The sequence below is a fragment of the Euwallacea similis genome, chromosome 21, assembly GCF_039881205.1.
Source record: "Euwallacea similis isolate ESF13 chromosome 21, ESF131.1, whole genome shotgun sequence".
NCBI lineage: Eukaryota > Metazoa > Arthropoda > Insecta > Coleoptera > Curculionidae > Euwallacea > Euwallacea similis.
Genome location: NC_089629.1, coordinates 1,929,638 through 1,944,183, shown reverse-complemented (window position 1 = coordinate 1,944,183; position 14,546 = coordinate 1,929,638). Strand labels below are relative to the sequence as shown.

Here is a 14,546-nt window from a genome sequence, read left to right as displayed (position 1 = left end):
GCTTGAACAAAATTTAGAATTTGTAAAAATTCTTGCTTGGTCTCTGGGAGCTCAAATTAAAAAAAAATCTTCTGAAAGACCCATTTAACCAATTGAAGCCTATTAAAGGGCAATTAAAGGGCAATTAAAGGGCAATTAAAGAGCAATTAAAAGGCAAAGCTAAAGAGGCAATAAGTGGTTCTGACGAAGGAAAATAATCTTTTCTACCTACAAGGATTTTTAATAGTTGTACCTGCTCTCAAATACGCTTAACCTATCCCAGCCTATCGCTTAGGAAACGGTTCATGGTCTCGACTAGATGGATAATGAACCTGTCAAAGCAACATTACTTGCCAAGAATATGCATTTACTTAATAGCAAGTACATACAATGGTACCGAACATAATAAAAAAAAAATAACAACCGCCGTTAAAATGCGCGCGTTTTAGCCTTGTCCACTAACATTTACCGCATTTATTTATCATAGAACCTATAGAGTGGTTCGCACAATAAACTTCTCTTCAGTATTGGTTCTTATGTCATCGACCAAGCACCCGGCAAATCATGTAAACCCGAGACTTCTTCGGAGAAAGTTCTTTAGCTTCAGCACTTAGTTCGTTTTCGGTCTGAACATGAGGAAACTGGGATATTGGACTTGTTTGGTGGTGTGTTTATGTGCGGGGGTAGGGTACGGCCAATTGTCATTTGATGTTAAGGTACCCAGGGTTGCTGATATTTTGAATAGGGTATCGTATACTACGTTTGGTGAGTGTTTATTCGATAAACTAATTGCAAGCTATTGTTCTTCTTGCATGGAAAGTATATGTTTATTTACAAAAGTAAATATGTAAATTAATTCAGATAGTTTCCGCAATAAGTAAGCTAATCCGCCTAGCACTGGTTGCGGCAAAAGTGAATTCCTGTAATGAGACATGAGAATTAATTTCAATCATATAGGAAATAATAATTATGTAATAATTATTGCCGAAGAAAAAACATAATTTGATATGGTTATGTAAGACGGTTGATACTCTCTCTCTAATCTTTAAGCAATTTTTTAAAAGAAAATGGTACAAATGGAGAACGTTCAACGAGCTTCTTTCGAGGCTTTAAAGCTTCGAAAATGCACTTTTGCTGTAAAACCCCAGACCTGTAGGGGCTGCATTTCTATTTCGAGGACAAATCGCTTCTCTGAATATTCTCTACCTAACAAGTAAACAAATTTGTCTATAAAAACTTACTTTACCAACAAAAATGAGCATTAATGACGCGAAGCACGTATTATTACTAAATTTAGGTTTTCTCTTATACTCCAGCGAAGCCTTTCAGAGGTAAAAAATGTTTCTCAATTAAAGACCTGCGAAACTTCTCATTTCTTAAAGAATATAACTTTTAACCGGTATTTTGACTCTCCATAAGGCCTAACCTTTTTTTAGGTAGCCAGAATCATCTAAAAAAACTTTGAAATTTTTTTTGAAGGAGTGAAAGGAGTCCCTCCACAGCAGCGGAGGATGTAGATGTCCCCATCATTATCAAAGTTACCGTGTTTCGAGTTTCTTAAAAAATAAAACAAATTGATATTCAGGGTGGACGATCTTCGTCGAGACAGCCTATATGGTATTTGCGTCTCTTAAGGTCTGGACTGGCCTAAAATCCATCTATCTTCTTTTAGCTCCTACAAAACCCTTTGATAATTGCAAATTACCATAAGAAGGAATGGACAAATTTGTTGACGGAATAGAAGTTTCTCCCCTGATCAGATGTTGATGGTCAATAATTCATCTTTAAGCGTGGGGGTTGAATCTTGAAGACGCGAAATGAAGTTGATCTTTCAGATCTCACCAAAATATTTAATGGTTTCAAAACTTTTAACCATAATTCAAGACTCTTATGTGGTTGCACTTGACCATAGGAAGCAGGATTGCCTTGTTTGGCTCGTAAGGCAAGGAAGGAGGTCAGAATGGTTCAGTGGCTATTTTTGTCCAGGATTGTCGTTTCATTTTGCCTCAATTTGTAACAGTCTTTCTTTTTATGTGTTGTTTTTTGTTGCTATGGATTTTTTAAATCGCGCAGTGGGTTCTCGGGGCGGAAGGGGGTCAGAGACACCCTGAAACCTCAGCACTGTTCTCAACACTCAGCACTTAGCCAGTGCTGAGCGCAGAGATCTTGCAGCCAGTCTTAGTGGAATCTGTTTCTGTTTGAAGATTCAATATTTTTCATTCCATCATGTCGATCTTCGAATCGACGTTAAGTTTTATTTCGGAGAAGTTTTGATATTGATCAATTCTGCTGCTACAACATATTACCTATTACCAATGAATGCCTATTTCTAGGTATAATCAGGGGCAGCGTAAACCTTGTGGGAAGAGCTGTTGACCGAGTAATCAACACATTCGGAAGAGTCGAAGATCGACTTCGAGCTCTTTTGGAGGAATTCCGAGGAATAATCCTCAGGGGAATCCCCGAGTTGAATATTCCAGTGTTGGACCCTTTGCATGTGAACAAAATTGAATTTGATGTTAATCATGATTCTACACAGTGAGTACATAAATTCTTTCTACCGGTCAGTAATGTACCATTGCAAAATCTTCCCTATCTAATTGATTTGCGTAATGTCCAAATTACCTTCTTTTCTTCAGTGGATTCTTTCGGCAGTTTCAAAACCAAGTGGACTAATAAGATTAAGATATTAAGTAATGTTTTCTTTGGTGTTGTGTCGTTGCAGATTAAAAGGGAAAGCAGAGAACTTGACGATAAGACACATATCGAAATTTAAAGTGGACAAGGAACGGTTCACCGACTTGGGTCATTTCAGGTAGTTAAAACCCTCTCAAGTAAGCCAAATTTACCATTAAAATATTCCAGATTTAAATTGGACTTAAACCTTACATTCCCGTATGTCAAGGTTAATGGAGATTATGATATTGATGGAAAAATTGGCCGAGGTTTCTCCATATATGGACAGGGACCATTTTGGTAAAATTTATTGGTAGCAAGCATTGAAGAGTCTTTTGTGTAATTATCATTACTTCAGGTTGAACTTAATGAACCTCCAATTGGGTACCTCAACAATACTAAAGTTTACCTTACCTGCGAGGCTAAGGGTCGAGGATTTGAATGTCGATATCAAACTTGGGAAATTGGAGGTGAGTTCAAGGTGGAAACGCCTAATTGTTATTGTGATTTAATTACTATTACATGCTAAAAATGCTTTAGAATCGGTTTGAGAATCTGTTAAATAATAAGGAAGCTGGAGACGTAATCAACAGGGTTATTTCTCAAATGGCGCCTGAAGCTTTGGGGATGCTGTGGCCTGAGATTAAGCCATCAGTGCAAGAACAAATCAAAAAGGTGTTTATCTCAGTGAAGAAAATTTACCTGTAACTTCCTTGATTTCTTTTTTCAGTACATAAACCGGATACTGGAAAACGCTACAGTGGTCAACTTCGCCAAAAGGCTGTTCAACGTCTTCATCTAACAGCAACGAACCAAGAAAACCGCAATGTGCAAATCGAAAGTGACCATATTCGTGTAGAGCTTTACAGCAGAAGGAAAAACTATGGTGCCAAGGTTAATAAGCGCCAAAAACTGTGTTTTATTGGGCCATGTATTTCATTTATACATGCCGTGTATTTTAAACGGTTAACAGTTCGATTATAAGTTAGTTAAACAACCGTGAAATCAAAAAGCCACTGGTTACGGTCTTGCCAACTTGAATACTAATTATCATAATTATTGTCCATAGAGTAATTGGGAAGATTTTGTTTATAAAGGGGGGATACTAAAATTTAGGAATTTCTTCTTCGGGCACTTCAACGGTGAATACATGACCTTTCATGATCTTTAGGAGTTACTTTCTACTGTAGTACAGTCCTTTTTAAATCTAGTCTTTAAATTTAGAGTAAAATAAGTTTGTCAGCGGTTTTTCACCTAAGAGTTATTACTTTTCTAAATATTACACATTTACGTTGTTTTATCAGAACACTTTTATATTTCCTCAATATCGCTTCTGAAGAATCTCAACCTGAAAGAAAATCATTGCCCTATCGTAATCAATTACTGTTATACAGGGTGTATTATCACGGAGATATTTTAGGGAGCGATAGTACTGTGGAAAATAATTTTAAAAATGCTAATAGACCCACGGTCAAAAATTCATTGTATGCACATGTATACTGAAAAATCATTTTCAGTATACAGGATGGTAAAGTTTCACTTTTTTCTCACAGATATTTTCAACAGTTTTTATAATTTTATTTTCGTTTAGATTTATTACCGTTTTAAGAAATTTAATTAAATGTTACAAATTGTTTCAGATAGTTGATAATTGAACCGGATGATTTTTATTCTTTAGTTCTTTCCAAAAAAAGGTCCAAAGCATAAAATAATATACATGATTCAAAAAAACTCAACACCCTGTATATGGTTATCAACATTTTGTTATAAAGGATTTTAAAGAAAATAAGTGTACAAAATTTCAAAAATTTAACTCAAGGCATATCAGAAAAATGCAAAATAGTAGAGAAAATGTGAAACTTGGCCACCCTGTATATCGAAAATGGTGCGTTTTTGACTATGAGTGTTAATATTTTCTTTATTACTTAGCAAAGTGCTATATCCACCTGAAATATCTTCTTAATGATATCCTGTAGATATTCGCACCCAAACTACGTGTTCTCAAGCTGAACATCTCAAGGCCTCCTACACGTATGAATGGAACTATGAATTCTCATGAATAATGCTTCTCTTTATTCGATTATATGACTTCGTTTGTTCGTCCGAGCAGATTTCTTCAATGCTAATCTCTTCATCACTAATAATGGCACTTAAAATGATGGAATTTTGGAGGATTAACAGCACGAGATATCCTTTAAAGATAGACCTGCTAGTGCCACCATGATCTGTTTGTCCTCGATTCTTCATCAGTTCGTCACCGCAAGTCATCAAAGGACCATTTCTGAATCTAACTCGTAAACTATTTAGAATAGTTTAGAATTTACGCACTTTTTTGAATTTGGAACTCTAACAAGATCAATATTGCCACATTCAGGTACACCTCTACCGAGATTGATCTCGATGGAAGATTCGTGGTGGGAAAGGTGGAATAGTTCTTAAATCTTTAGAAGTGTGTGTAGGTTGCCTCGAGTATTAGGAGTTCAGGTTTATATTCGCAGATGCTACAGATATGTCATTCAATTGCCTGTCTTCGCACAGCAGCAAGGGGGCTACAAGATCGATTATTTATTCGGAATAAAGATGAGTTTAATGTTAAATGAGTTATTATTTTACCCTAACTAGTGCAGGTAAAATCACGTAAATTAATTCATTATTTACAGATGAAATGTGTCAAAATTTAAGTCGAATTTAAGGCCGAACTTGGACATTTTTGTTTTTATGAGACGAATTAGTTTATAGCTGAGCGAGCTAGCGAGCGAGTCCGTTAACGAATGAGTCGAATAAAACCCATTACGCATACTGTTTTACGCCGAATAGCATTTATTTTTAACCTTAATGGTAGTCAACAATGCTGCACTTCAGTCCCCGAGGATAAAGATTGGATTATATTTGGTCTTATCGCGTCAGCATCGCCGGCACCTAATCTAAGTGCTTATTTTGAACACTTACATATGTATCTGTGGAAAAAAGTCCCAAACCCAGATATATTTCCCTCTAATGGCTACAAAAGCCCAAACGTAGGACGGCCATCAAACTCGAAATTTGCTTCATAATATAAATAGGCTCAAATGGCTCAATTATCCTATAAAACTGCCTTCTTAGCTTAGTCTGTTCTGTAAATTTAACATGCTAAATGCGTGTTGTTTTTTATGCTTCCGCAGTATTTTAATCTAACTTTTAAAGGAACATGTCAATCAACTTTAAGGGAGAAATGGTTAGTAAGTAAGTGATTGTGATGGCACCTGGATTACATACACTCAAGAGGGGAAGCGTGCAACTGCAGAGGGCTGCCAAGGTGGTAAACGGTAAAGATTAGTCGATAGACCTTATTTTCTTTCCTAAATTCATTTACCAAACAATAGATCAGATTGGTTCACGACAAGTGCTTGCCGCGTTTGTGCTTACCGGCTTTGTCCTCTGCGGCATTGTAGAGCAAAGTGCTTCTGTGGCCCTCAGGGCAAACAGCACTTCGAATTACTCAGCTGCAGAGTTCGCTGAGTATGTCGAGAACACCAGCTATATCACCAGGTACTGCCAGCCTCTAGAAGGCAGCAACGATACAGAGAGTACTTATACAATACGCGTTGTCAAATCAATACCGCACATTGAGGTATGACTTCTCAAAAATATCCTCAAATATTGATTTTGGTCGTTTTTAGATACCGATGACCAGAACTGACGAAACTGAGGGTGTCTTACGACAAGCTTTTATGTGGGGAACCCTGGTGTCCCCTCTGGCCGCTAGCAGGATAGCTGCAAGGGTAGGAGCTGAGAGGTTATATGGAGTAGGTGTTCTTGGCACTGGAGTGGTAGCCGTGTTGGTACCAGCGAGCTGGCTGACTGCTGGTCACGTTTGTGTCAGGATTGTTCAGGGAATTTTCATGGTGAGGCCTTAGTTTACTGAAGTTATTTAGGGAAGTTTGTTATTTTTATCAGGGAGCGACGTGGCCTGCAGCTCACATGCTCGCAGTTACCTGGATCAAGCCTAAGAACATAAGCGCTTTTATTTCATTATACTCTGGTAATATCTAGGAATGTTGGGTTTTTAAATATTAACCAGAAATTTTAGCTGTCAACTTAGGATATTCAGTGGTGGGCATTTTGGGCACTTTGCTGGTCAGGAAATTAGGCAGAGACTGGTTGAGCTACGTCATATCAGTAGTTGCAGGAATTTGGTACTTTTTGTGGTGGCGATTTGTGGAAGAATCTCTTCATCCTAACAGACCAAAGAGAGACGTAAATTTGTCCCAAATCTCAACGAATAATTATAGAGAATCTAAGAAATGCTTCATTAGGAACATAGAAATTTGCCTTGGAGGAAACTCCTAGCCTCAAAACCTGCTTGGGCATGTGGGGTTGCTGTAATTGGCAGCCAATGGGCAGATGCCACGTTAATGTTAGGAGTAACCAAGTACCTTAAACTAGTGTATGGATTTTCAATTGAATACGTAATATTTTGGTTACCAGGAAATCATCAACTTTATTTAATCGCTTAAATCCTCAGGAAGACATTCTTCAATCAATGCCCCATATAGGTCACTTCTTTGCTGCCATAACTTTTGGAATTGTCGTAGATCATGTCAGAGAATCCGGGATAGTCTCCACGACTACGGCAAGGAAACTATTCGTTTACATGTGTCTGTAAAAAGGAAAAAAATGCAGTCTGTATCATAAAATTTAATCATGTTTCAGCTCATTTCCCACCCGCGGCTCTGATGTTCATTCTAGGATATACAGGGTGTGATCCTGCAGCTCCTGCTGCACTTTACGTAGCTGCTCTAGTGATGATAGGTGCCACCCCTGCAGGAGTGTTTTCTAGTGCTGCAGACATTGCCCCTAATTATGCAGGTAAAATGTAATGAAATAAGGTATTTTATGATAATAAGTTGAGTGCTTTAAGGCACAGTATTTGGTCTTTGCCAAACAGTCGGAGCTGCAGGACTTTTAGCTGCAAATTATGCTGTTTCTGAAGGGCTCCATGGATCGGTAAGTGACCAAACAAAAGTTCTTCAATTCTTCGAATATTTCTGACAGTTTGCAGGATGGTGGAGATTAGTTTTCGGAGCTTCCACAGCCATTTTGCTCTCCACGTCCATCTTCTTTATGATATGTGGAAGCGGTTCTGTTCAAGATTGGAACGAATCGCAGAAGGAAATTTGCATTGAGCTGGAAGATGTCGAAGAACCGTCAAGGCTGGAATCTGTTTTGGAATAAAACTGTTGGCTAAAGTTTTAGCTTGTTAACGCTTTTTTGGAGACTCAAATTACAAATTACCACATATTTTATATTTCACTTCGTGGGAATACCGATCTTTAACTCGCTAATTAAATGCCATTATTTTAATCAGTAATTCATTTTTTCTATCGAATACAAGACGAGGAAAAATTGCAGAGCATGACGAAACGATAACAAGGCACAAAAAACACATGCAAATTTATCATTGTTTTATTAAGAATTCAGAGCGACAACAGTTAAAGTCTTTCTCACAGGTTTGTTCACATCTTTGGTAACTTTTACGCAATCTATTTACACAATTAAGCCTAAGACTAACATACTGTATTTCTAAGTAGGTAGATTTCTCATAAATAGTAAAAAAATATAATAAGTTCGTTCGGTATAAAACTAAAAGTGAAATTCTTTTGTGAGGGTACTAGAAGCTTAAAAATAATATAGATAGTTAAATGTTTGAACATTTGGCTAATTTCTCATGATAAGTGGCAAGAGTAATTCCGTTCTTTTTATATCTTTTCTACTGAGATATGCATATACTAGATGTTTCAGATTTTATCCGGTGAAATTAAAACGAATCAGACCTCAAAAAAATAAGACAAGATTTTTTAATATTTTTCTCTCTTTTTTTGTTTACATGTATATTGCTTTAAGGCCTTCCTCCCTATGAATTTCAAATTGTACGAAATATCTATTAGATAACCATTCTTCAGCATTTTTTTTTGGTATGAAAACCGAAACTCTTTTTCTTGAGATTTAAAATTCTTGTTGATTAAAAAATCTGAAGGTCCGCTAAAATTTCCTGTGAAATATCTCAAAAAATTTAGGAGCTATAAACAAAAATAAAATGCAATTTTTTAAGTCGAACACTCTGTATCTCGATAGCAAAGCTTTCAAATAAACAAGTCGACACGACATTTTCTTCGTATTTTTTCAAGTTCTGGCATCTATTAAACTTTGCAGATTAAAGCCAAAAACATCTGATATTATTTAAAATTTTTCATTAAATTCTAAAAGCTTTTGCACATTCGCCTACAATATTCCGGATAAATTGGACAAATATTGCTTAAATTTCACACTACAATATACTCTGGCTTCTGAGCCAGATTCTTGAATATGTGGAGTAGAAGTCTCCCAAGGAATCATGCGAAAATGACGTATGTTTGCTAAGATTCCACATGCCTGTGTTGATTGAACCATTTTCCGTCAGTTCCAGGGATCTCCCAGATTCAAGAATCTAGCTTCCGACCTTGTACCCTCTTGATGCAAAACAGTCTAATAATACTTTCACTTCTTACTCCATATACTCCATATCTTCATCTTTGAACCTCTTTGTCCTGGATACTGGCCTTCGTTTCCTCACATCATTTGTATCTTCTTCTTCTCCCAGAATCTCTACATTCCTTACCGGAGGTCTCCGGAATTGGGGCGCAGGTACTGTGGCTACTTGTTCAGATTCTTGCTCTTCTTCGTCTAGAGGCAAAGAGGGATTCATGGCTAGCTGTAACATCCTCAGCAAGAGCATTTCTCTTACTTCTGGTGGAAGATACTCGTCCCGATGAGATTGTGGAGTCTCTTCTAAAATAAATATTATTATTTCTCACTCGTAAATACTACTAATCATTACCTTCATGAACATATTGTCCTCCATTCAACAACCTAGAAGCCCTTCTCATTGGTAGATACCCAGGATGTTGTCTTACATAATTTGAAGCGATTCTCTTGGGTTCTTCAGTCACCTCTTCTTCGTTCTGTTGGTAGTATTGATATCTTTGAGCATCCTCTTGAGGCCTCACAGCCACGTACTGCCTTGTAGAGCCTGTTGGTTGCGGTTGGTCATATCTTTGCACAAATATGGGTCTGACTGTAGCTTGTACCGCTCTTTGGTATTTAACAGGGCGTTGGTAGAACTCCGGATGTCTTTTAGGGTTGGTCAAGTCATTTATTCTCTCAAGCCTCTTTTGTCTCATTATTAAATGATTTAACAGTACTTGAAAGTCTCTGGTACTCACTGGAGGGTGGATGCTCTCAACCTCATTGGATTCAAGTTCTTCATCAATATTTCTCCCTGGAGACGATACTGTTACTGGCGTTACTGGTACTGGTAGGGGATAAGGGGTAGGAACATTAGGGGGCATTTCTCTTATATAACCATTTGAATCCACAAGAACTGGTAGAGGGCGCAAAGCTACGGGGTTCAACCTTTTCACATTCACCCTTTCGATTTCCACTGCGGATTGTTGTTGAGGAACAAAGTTTCTTCTGGCATTATACTCATTTTGATTATACTCATCTTGTGGTACTATACGGTTCTGAAGGTGACTGATTGGCACTAGAATGGCGCGTTGCTGAAATGGATGACCTACAGCTACCAGAGGCTCAGAAGTTTGCCTATTTGGAGGAATTTGCACCACTGGTATATTTGTAGAAGTACTTGCAGGTTCTGTACTGGTGACCACCTCATCCTCTGGAGATTGCCTGTATGTAGCTGTGTTTGACTCTACTTCTTGCAACTGATTTCTTTGGTAGTTGGCTACGTATCTTGGAGTAGGCTTCGCTACAATTATTGGAGTTGCTGTAGTGCTAGTAGGTATAATAGGAATCCTAGTGATGGATCTGGTGGTTGTAAATAGAGGACGAGACGTTATTGAAGCTCCATTGTTATAGATATCAGACACATCGTTGTGTCCTAGAGATTGCTGTAAGCCATAAACGTGTTCTTCGATGTTAAATGAAGATTGGGTGGTGGTTTGTGGCAACTGTCTCCTTAATATATTAGTCCTAGTCTCACTATGCTCCTCATTGACAGGCTTTATATCTTCAGTTGGTTTGAAGAGTGGATGTTCTGTGGTCTTCAAAACTTCTGGGCGTCCAATTTGTCCTTCAGGCCTGAGCTCAAGTTTGCGAGGAGGTTTTGTACTGGTTACTATAGAGGGACGTTGCAATAGAACTCTTGGAGCTGCCGATGAATACGTTACAGAGTGAGGTTTGGTAGTAGATCTACTAGTTTCGTGGTAGATGGGTTTTAAAGTAGTACTGGCCCTCCGTCTTGCAATACTTTGGATGACACTCAAAGGGGTTGTGGTAGGGGTGCTTGCTGTGGTTGTAGCAAAAGTGCTACTAACAGTGACTGGTCTCTTAGTACTAGATGTCACCTCCCCTTTTGAATTAATGGTTTGAACTCGCACTACCGAACTAGGAAATTCTGGCATAGCCACAGGTTCGTGCTTAGTGAAAACCTCACTGGCATTGCTAGAACTGTAGGAAACTCTCTTAATTTCTCCTTCTTCATCTACAAAGCCGTAAGTTCCTTTGATGTTTCCAAGAACATCCCTACTTTCGATTTTGAAGGAACCATCATCAGCCTCGTAACCGATAGTATAGGAACCATCAGGATTTATCTTCTTGATCCTTTTAATAATTTCCAATTGGCCATCTTTGGTTTCTGACTGTATCAATTCTTCTTCGGCATTTTGCGAGGTGGTAGTGTCCGTGGTTTGGTTTTGAGGAGGTTCTCCAGGGAAAGCGCTATTTGTGTGGATGAGGAGAAGTAATGAAAGCAGTATCTGGAACAAAGAACTTTAAGGGGCAAGGGCCTCTATTGGCGGTATGTGGCAACGATGTAGTTAGTCATGGTGATGCTGGTTGATGATAGCTGGGATAAAGTTAAGTAATATATGAATTTTTTGAGTCATAGGTGGTTAATTTTTTTTTTTAGTGAAGATTTTAGGATTAATAACAAATATTCAAATCGATTAAGTACCAAATCATCTGAAAGGCAAAGAATATTGTCATAAACATTTTTTCTCAGCTACCATACACTAAGGTTTGTCATATAGAGCTTACAGAATACCCTGTATTTTCAAATATTTAGGACTTTTGAGAGTCCGAACAAGTCAAGTCTCAGCTAGAACCCTGTTGGATTTTATCAATTTTTTGTCAAGAATTTAGGATTATCTAGATATTATTTATAGTATATATACTAGGTTATTGTAGTATATAATATGTATATGTGGTACTATTAGGGTAGATAACATAATCATTAATGTCTTTTAGAAATCGTCCAAAAATGAAATCAAGAAGCTTATTTTTATTACATTGTTTGCTCACAACAGTATTTCCTCATTGTCGGTGGATATGAACTGGTTACCTCTGTCATTTCACGCTTGACATTATACAAATACGTTCATTTGGAATACAGCAAACTAATGCTTATAAGCATATATTTTCTCCATTGTTGTCAATTTAATTACATGGAAACGTTAGGTTTGGCTAATCTGCAGATTACTGTGTTTAATAGAATATTGCTGAAACTAGAGGAAAGCTGAAGAGTTTCGAATAATTGACCTTTTAAAATTCTTGCAGATCACAAGGCTTGCGTTACTCATGATATATCTTTTTTATGAGCGTATTTGCGATTAAAATCACTATTTACCCTAAAAAAAAATTTCATAAGGCAGCGACCTCAAATCTGCATTTTACTGCGATGAAACGAGAACTGCAAATTAACGAAAATCAACATTTTCTTTACAACTGACCTTTAACAACGAACTTTAAATCGATACATTACCATCACTCATTCAACAATTCTGAACTGTTTTCATTACAATCCTGAACAAAACAATCGGACACACCAAATCACGATAATCACGCACGCGGAACTCACCTTGCCAATTTGAGCCATATTATATCTCATGCCATTTAACTGTGGTACCAACGACTAATCTCGAGTACCACATGGGTTCCCTATATAACTTTGCGGATTTCTTCGAGAAGACACCAAGAGGGAGACGCGACCTTGCAAGAAGTGGTGCATTCATATTGCGTTGGGTGGGCGGTGGCGTCTGAGAAGCACGATGATGATGGTACCATTTGTGAAGGTACTTCATTTTGTTCATGTACGCATACTGTTGCTGGGAAAATATCTGAACACTTTATTATGCCTTTGTTGCTGTAAGATTGTTTCCAATCACAAAAATTTGGCTCACGACTGGATAAACATGTTCTTTAGTAGGTGTAATTGCAAGGAAAATTGCCTTGTAAGCAAGTATTGGAGTATTACCATTAGTGTAGGCAAAAGGATCCTTATTGGAATCAGCAATGTGGTATGTGCTGGGGAAAGTTGCGTGAGATATGTAATTACATACATCGGTAATAATTTGATTCCTCTAATAGCCAGTCGCGTGTGTCTAGCACTAGAACTGCAATCCGTTAATTACAGAGAGAGGTGTCGTAATAGTTCGATAGATATCTGGAATTTAAATGGGCAAAATGATGGCAGTTTGATTTTCATTACTTCAATTTAAGTCTTTAAATTAAGTGCAAGAAAGCATGCAGACCGTTTATCAGAGAAAAAATATTCAACTTATGAACTTAAATTTGGGTATCTGCAAAACTGAGGAGGGTTGAGAACGTCGAAGGGAAAACTTAAGAGTAGGGCAAGAGTAACTAGTAAGAGAATTTATGATGACGTTTATACAGGGTGATTCAGAATTTAAGTGGCAATTTTAATATGGAAGGAATCTGACTTATTACGCCTCTGAGCGAATTAATGGGAATTTCTGATTCGAAGAACCAAAAAATATTCGTAAAATTCTTCTGGTTAGAATAGTTCTGGTTCAGGTTCTGATTGATGGAATAGCGGTTGATAAATACTTGTGGACCGGGCTTCTCTCTTTGAATCTTAATTGCACGATTATCATTTTCTTGATTGTTAACTCAAAGAAATTTAATTAAGATGTTGACGATCAGAATCCCATTCTAGAAAGATGGATTGATATTAAATGAATACAACTTATGGTGATTATTGACTTGCACCCGTGTTGAAACTCGAGGCAAGAGATAAGTGTCTGTTCCCTATGGTATACCTATGGAATACCCATTCACCCTCGAAAATTTTCAAAATGAAGTAACTATAGCTTGATTTTATTTCAGGTTGTACCAGATGTATTGCTTAAATAAAGCAACCTTCTGGCGAGTTCCATAAATATTTTACATTTAACAACATCCCAACTTTCGCTAAACGCGCCATTGGGCACAATTCTTAAAGAATATTTTGAAACACCCCATAATCATCAAGAACAAAGCTTTTATCTAAATACACAACACTAAACCAAACACTTAAATGGACATATAGGAATACATATGTTCTGAATGTGGTACCTATTGAGTCAAACATTGCACTTCGTTAATTGCATTATGTATAAACATTAGGAAAAATAATTTCACAATTTCTTGCATTTAAATGCAACCATTCTTCTAATATAGGACATTTCTCAGACCATTTTCGTTAATTGTTAATTTCTGTTATATCTTGTTTTACCTCACGTTAAGGCCTCAGGGCCTGACTCTATACTTTATCACAATCACAAAAGAAAATTGACCTCATTTTCTACAACTCCTATTGAAAGACATTCAAGAAACAATGCCTTCAATCGTTTATCTGAATCTAATGGAGAGATTATTTTGAATGCATTGTGCGAAAATAAAGGCTAAGCCGGACCTGGCTTAATGCAATACTTGACCCCCTAAGCTTTAATAGGACTTAAGTATATGTAATAATAACATTTGAACTATAGGCCGTTGTTTATTTGAAAATTACTCTTGTTTGGGTCTTTACACTAATTTGACGAATGTTACAGAAGACAATTTCGCTCTCAGCA

At 37.2% G+C, this 14,546-nt stretch overlaps 3 protein-coding genes across 4 annotated transcripts; 2 read left to right on the top strand and 1 right to left on the bottom strand.

Annotated features, from left to right (window-relative positions):
- The first annotated feature begins 454 nt into the window (after positions 1–454).
- LOC136415769 (uncharacterized) lies at positions 455–3,819 on the top strand. Its single transcript, XM_066400559.1, has 7 exons — positions 455–744; positions 2,313–2,517; positions 2,705–2,794; positions 2,845–2,955; positions 3,014–3,125; positions 3,196–3,330; positions 3,386–3,819. Exons 1-7 carry the CDS (start codon positions 612–614, stop codon positions 3,455–3,457), a joined length of 858 nt encoding a protein of 285 aa, XP_066256656.1. The 5' UTR covers positions 455–611; the 3' UTR covers positions 3,458–3,819.
- A 1,835-nt stretch (positions 3,820–5,654) lies between these two features.
- On the top strand, positions 5,655–7,897 carry LOC136415918 (sialin-like). The gene is made up of 10 exons (XM_066400828.1): positions 5,655–5,960; positions 6,018–6,265; positions 6,315–6,539; positions 6,592–6,676; positions 6,725–6,891; positions 6,951–7,103; positions 7,160–7,292; positions 7,348–7,503; positions 7,556–7,641; positions 7,690–7,897. The coding sequence occupies exons 1-10, from the start codon at positions 5,891–5,893 to the stop codon at positions 7,867–7,869; spliced, it is 1,503 nt and encodes a 500-aa protein (XP_066256925.1). The 5' UTR covers positions 5,655–5,890; the 3' UTR covers positions 7,870–7,897.
- Positions 7,898–9,086: 1,189 nt separating this feature from the next.
- LOC136415800 (uncharacterized) lies at positions 9,087–14,004 on the bottom strand. 2 transcript variants are annotated; one of them, XM_066400623.1, is made up of 4 exons: positions 13,826–14,004; positions 12,551–12,797; positions 9,512–11,450; positions 9,087–9,462 (listed from the first exon to the last, which is right to left on the bottom strand). In XM_066400623.1, the coding sequence occupies exons 2-4, from the start codon at positions 12,578–12,580 to the stop codon at positions 9,179–9,181; spliced, it is 2,253 nt and encodes a 750-aa protein (XP_066256720.1). In that variant the 5' UTR covers positions 12,581–12,797; positions 13,826–14,004; the 3' UTR covers positions 9,087–9,178. The 2 variants fall into 2 exon arrangements, with proteins under 2 accessions (XP_066256720.1, XP_066256721.1); XM_066400624.1 differs by lacking the exon at positions 13,826–14,004 and having other exon boundaries at positions 12,551–12,834.
- Positions 14,005–14,546: the final 542 nt, after the last annotated feature.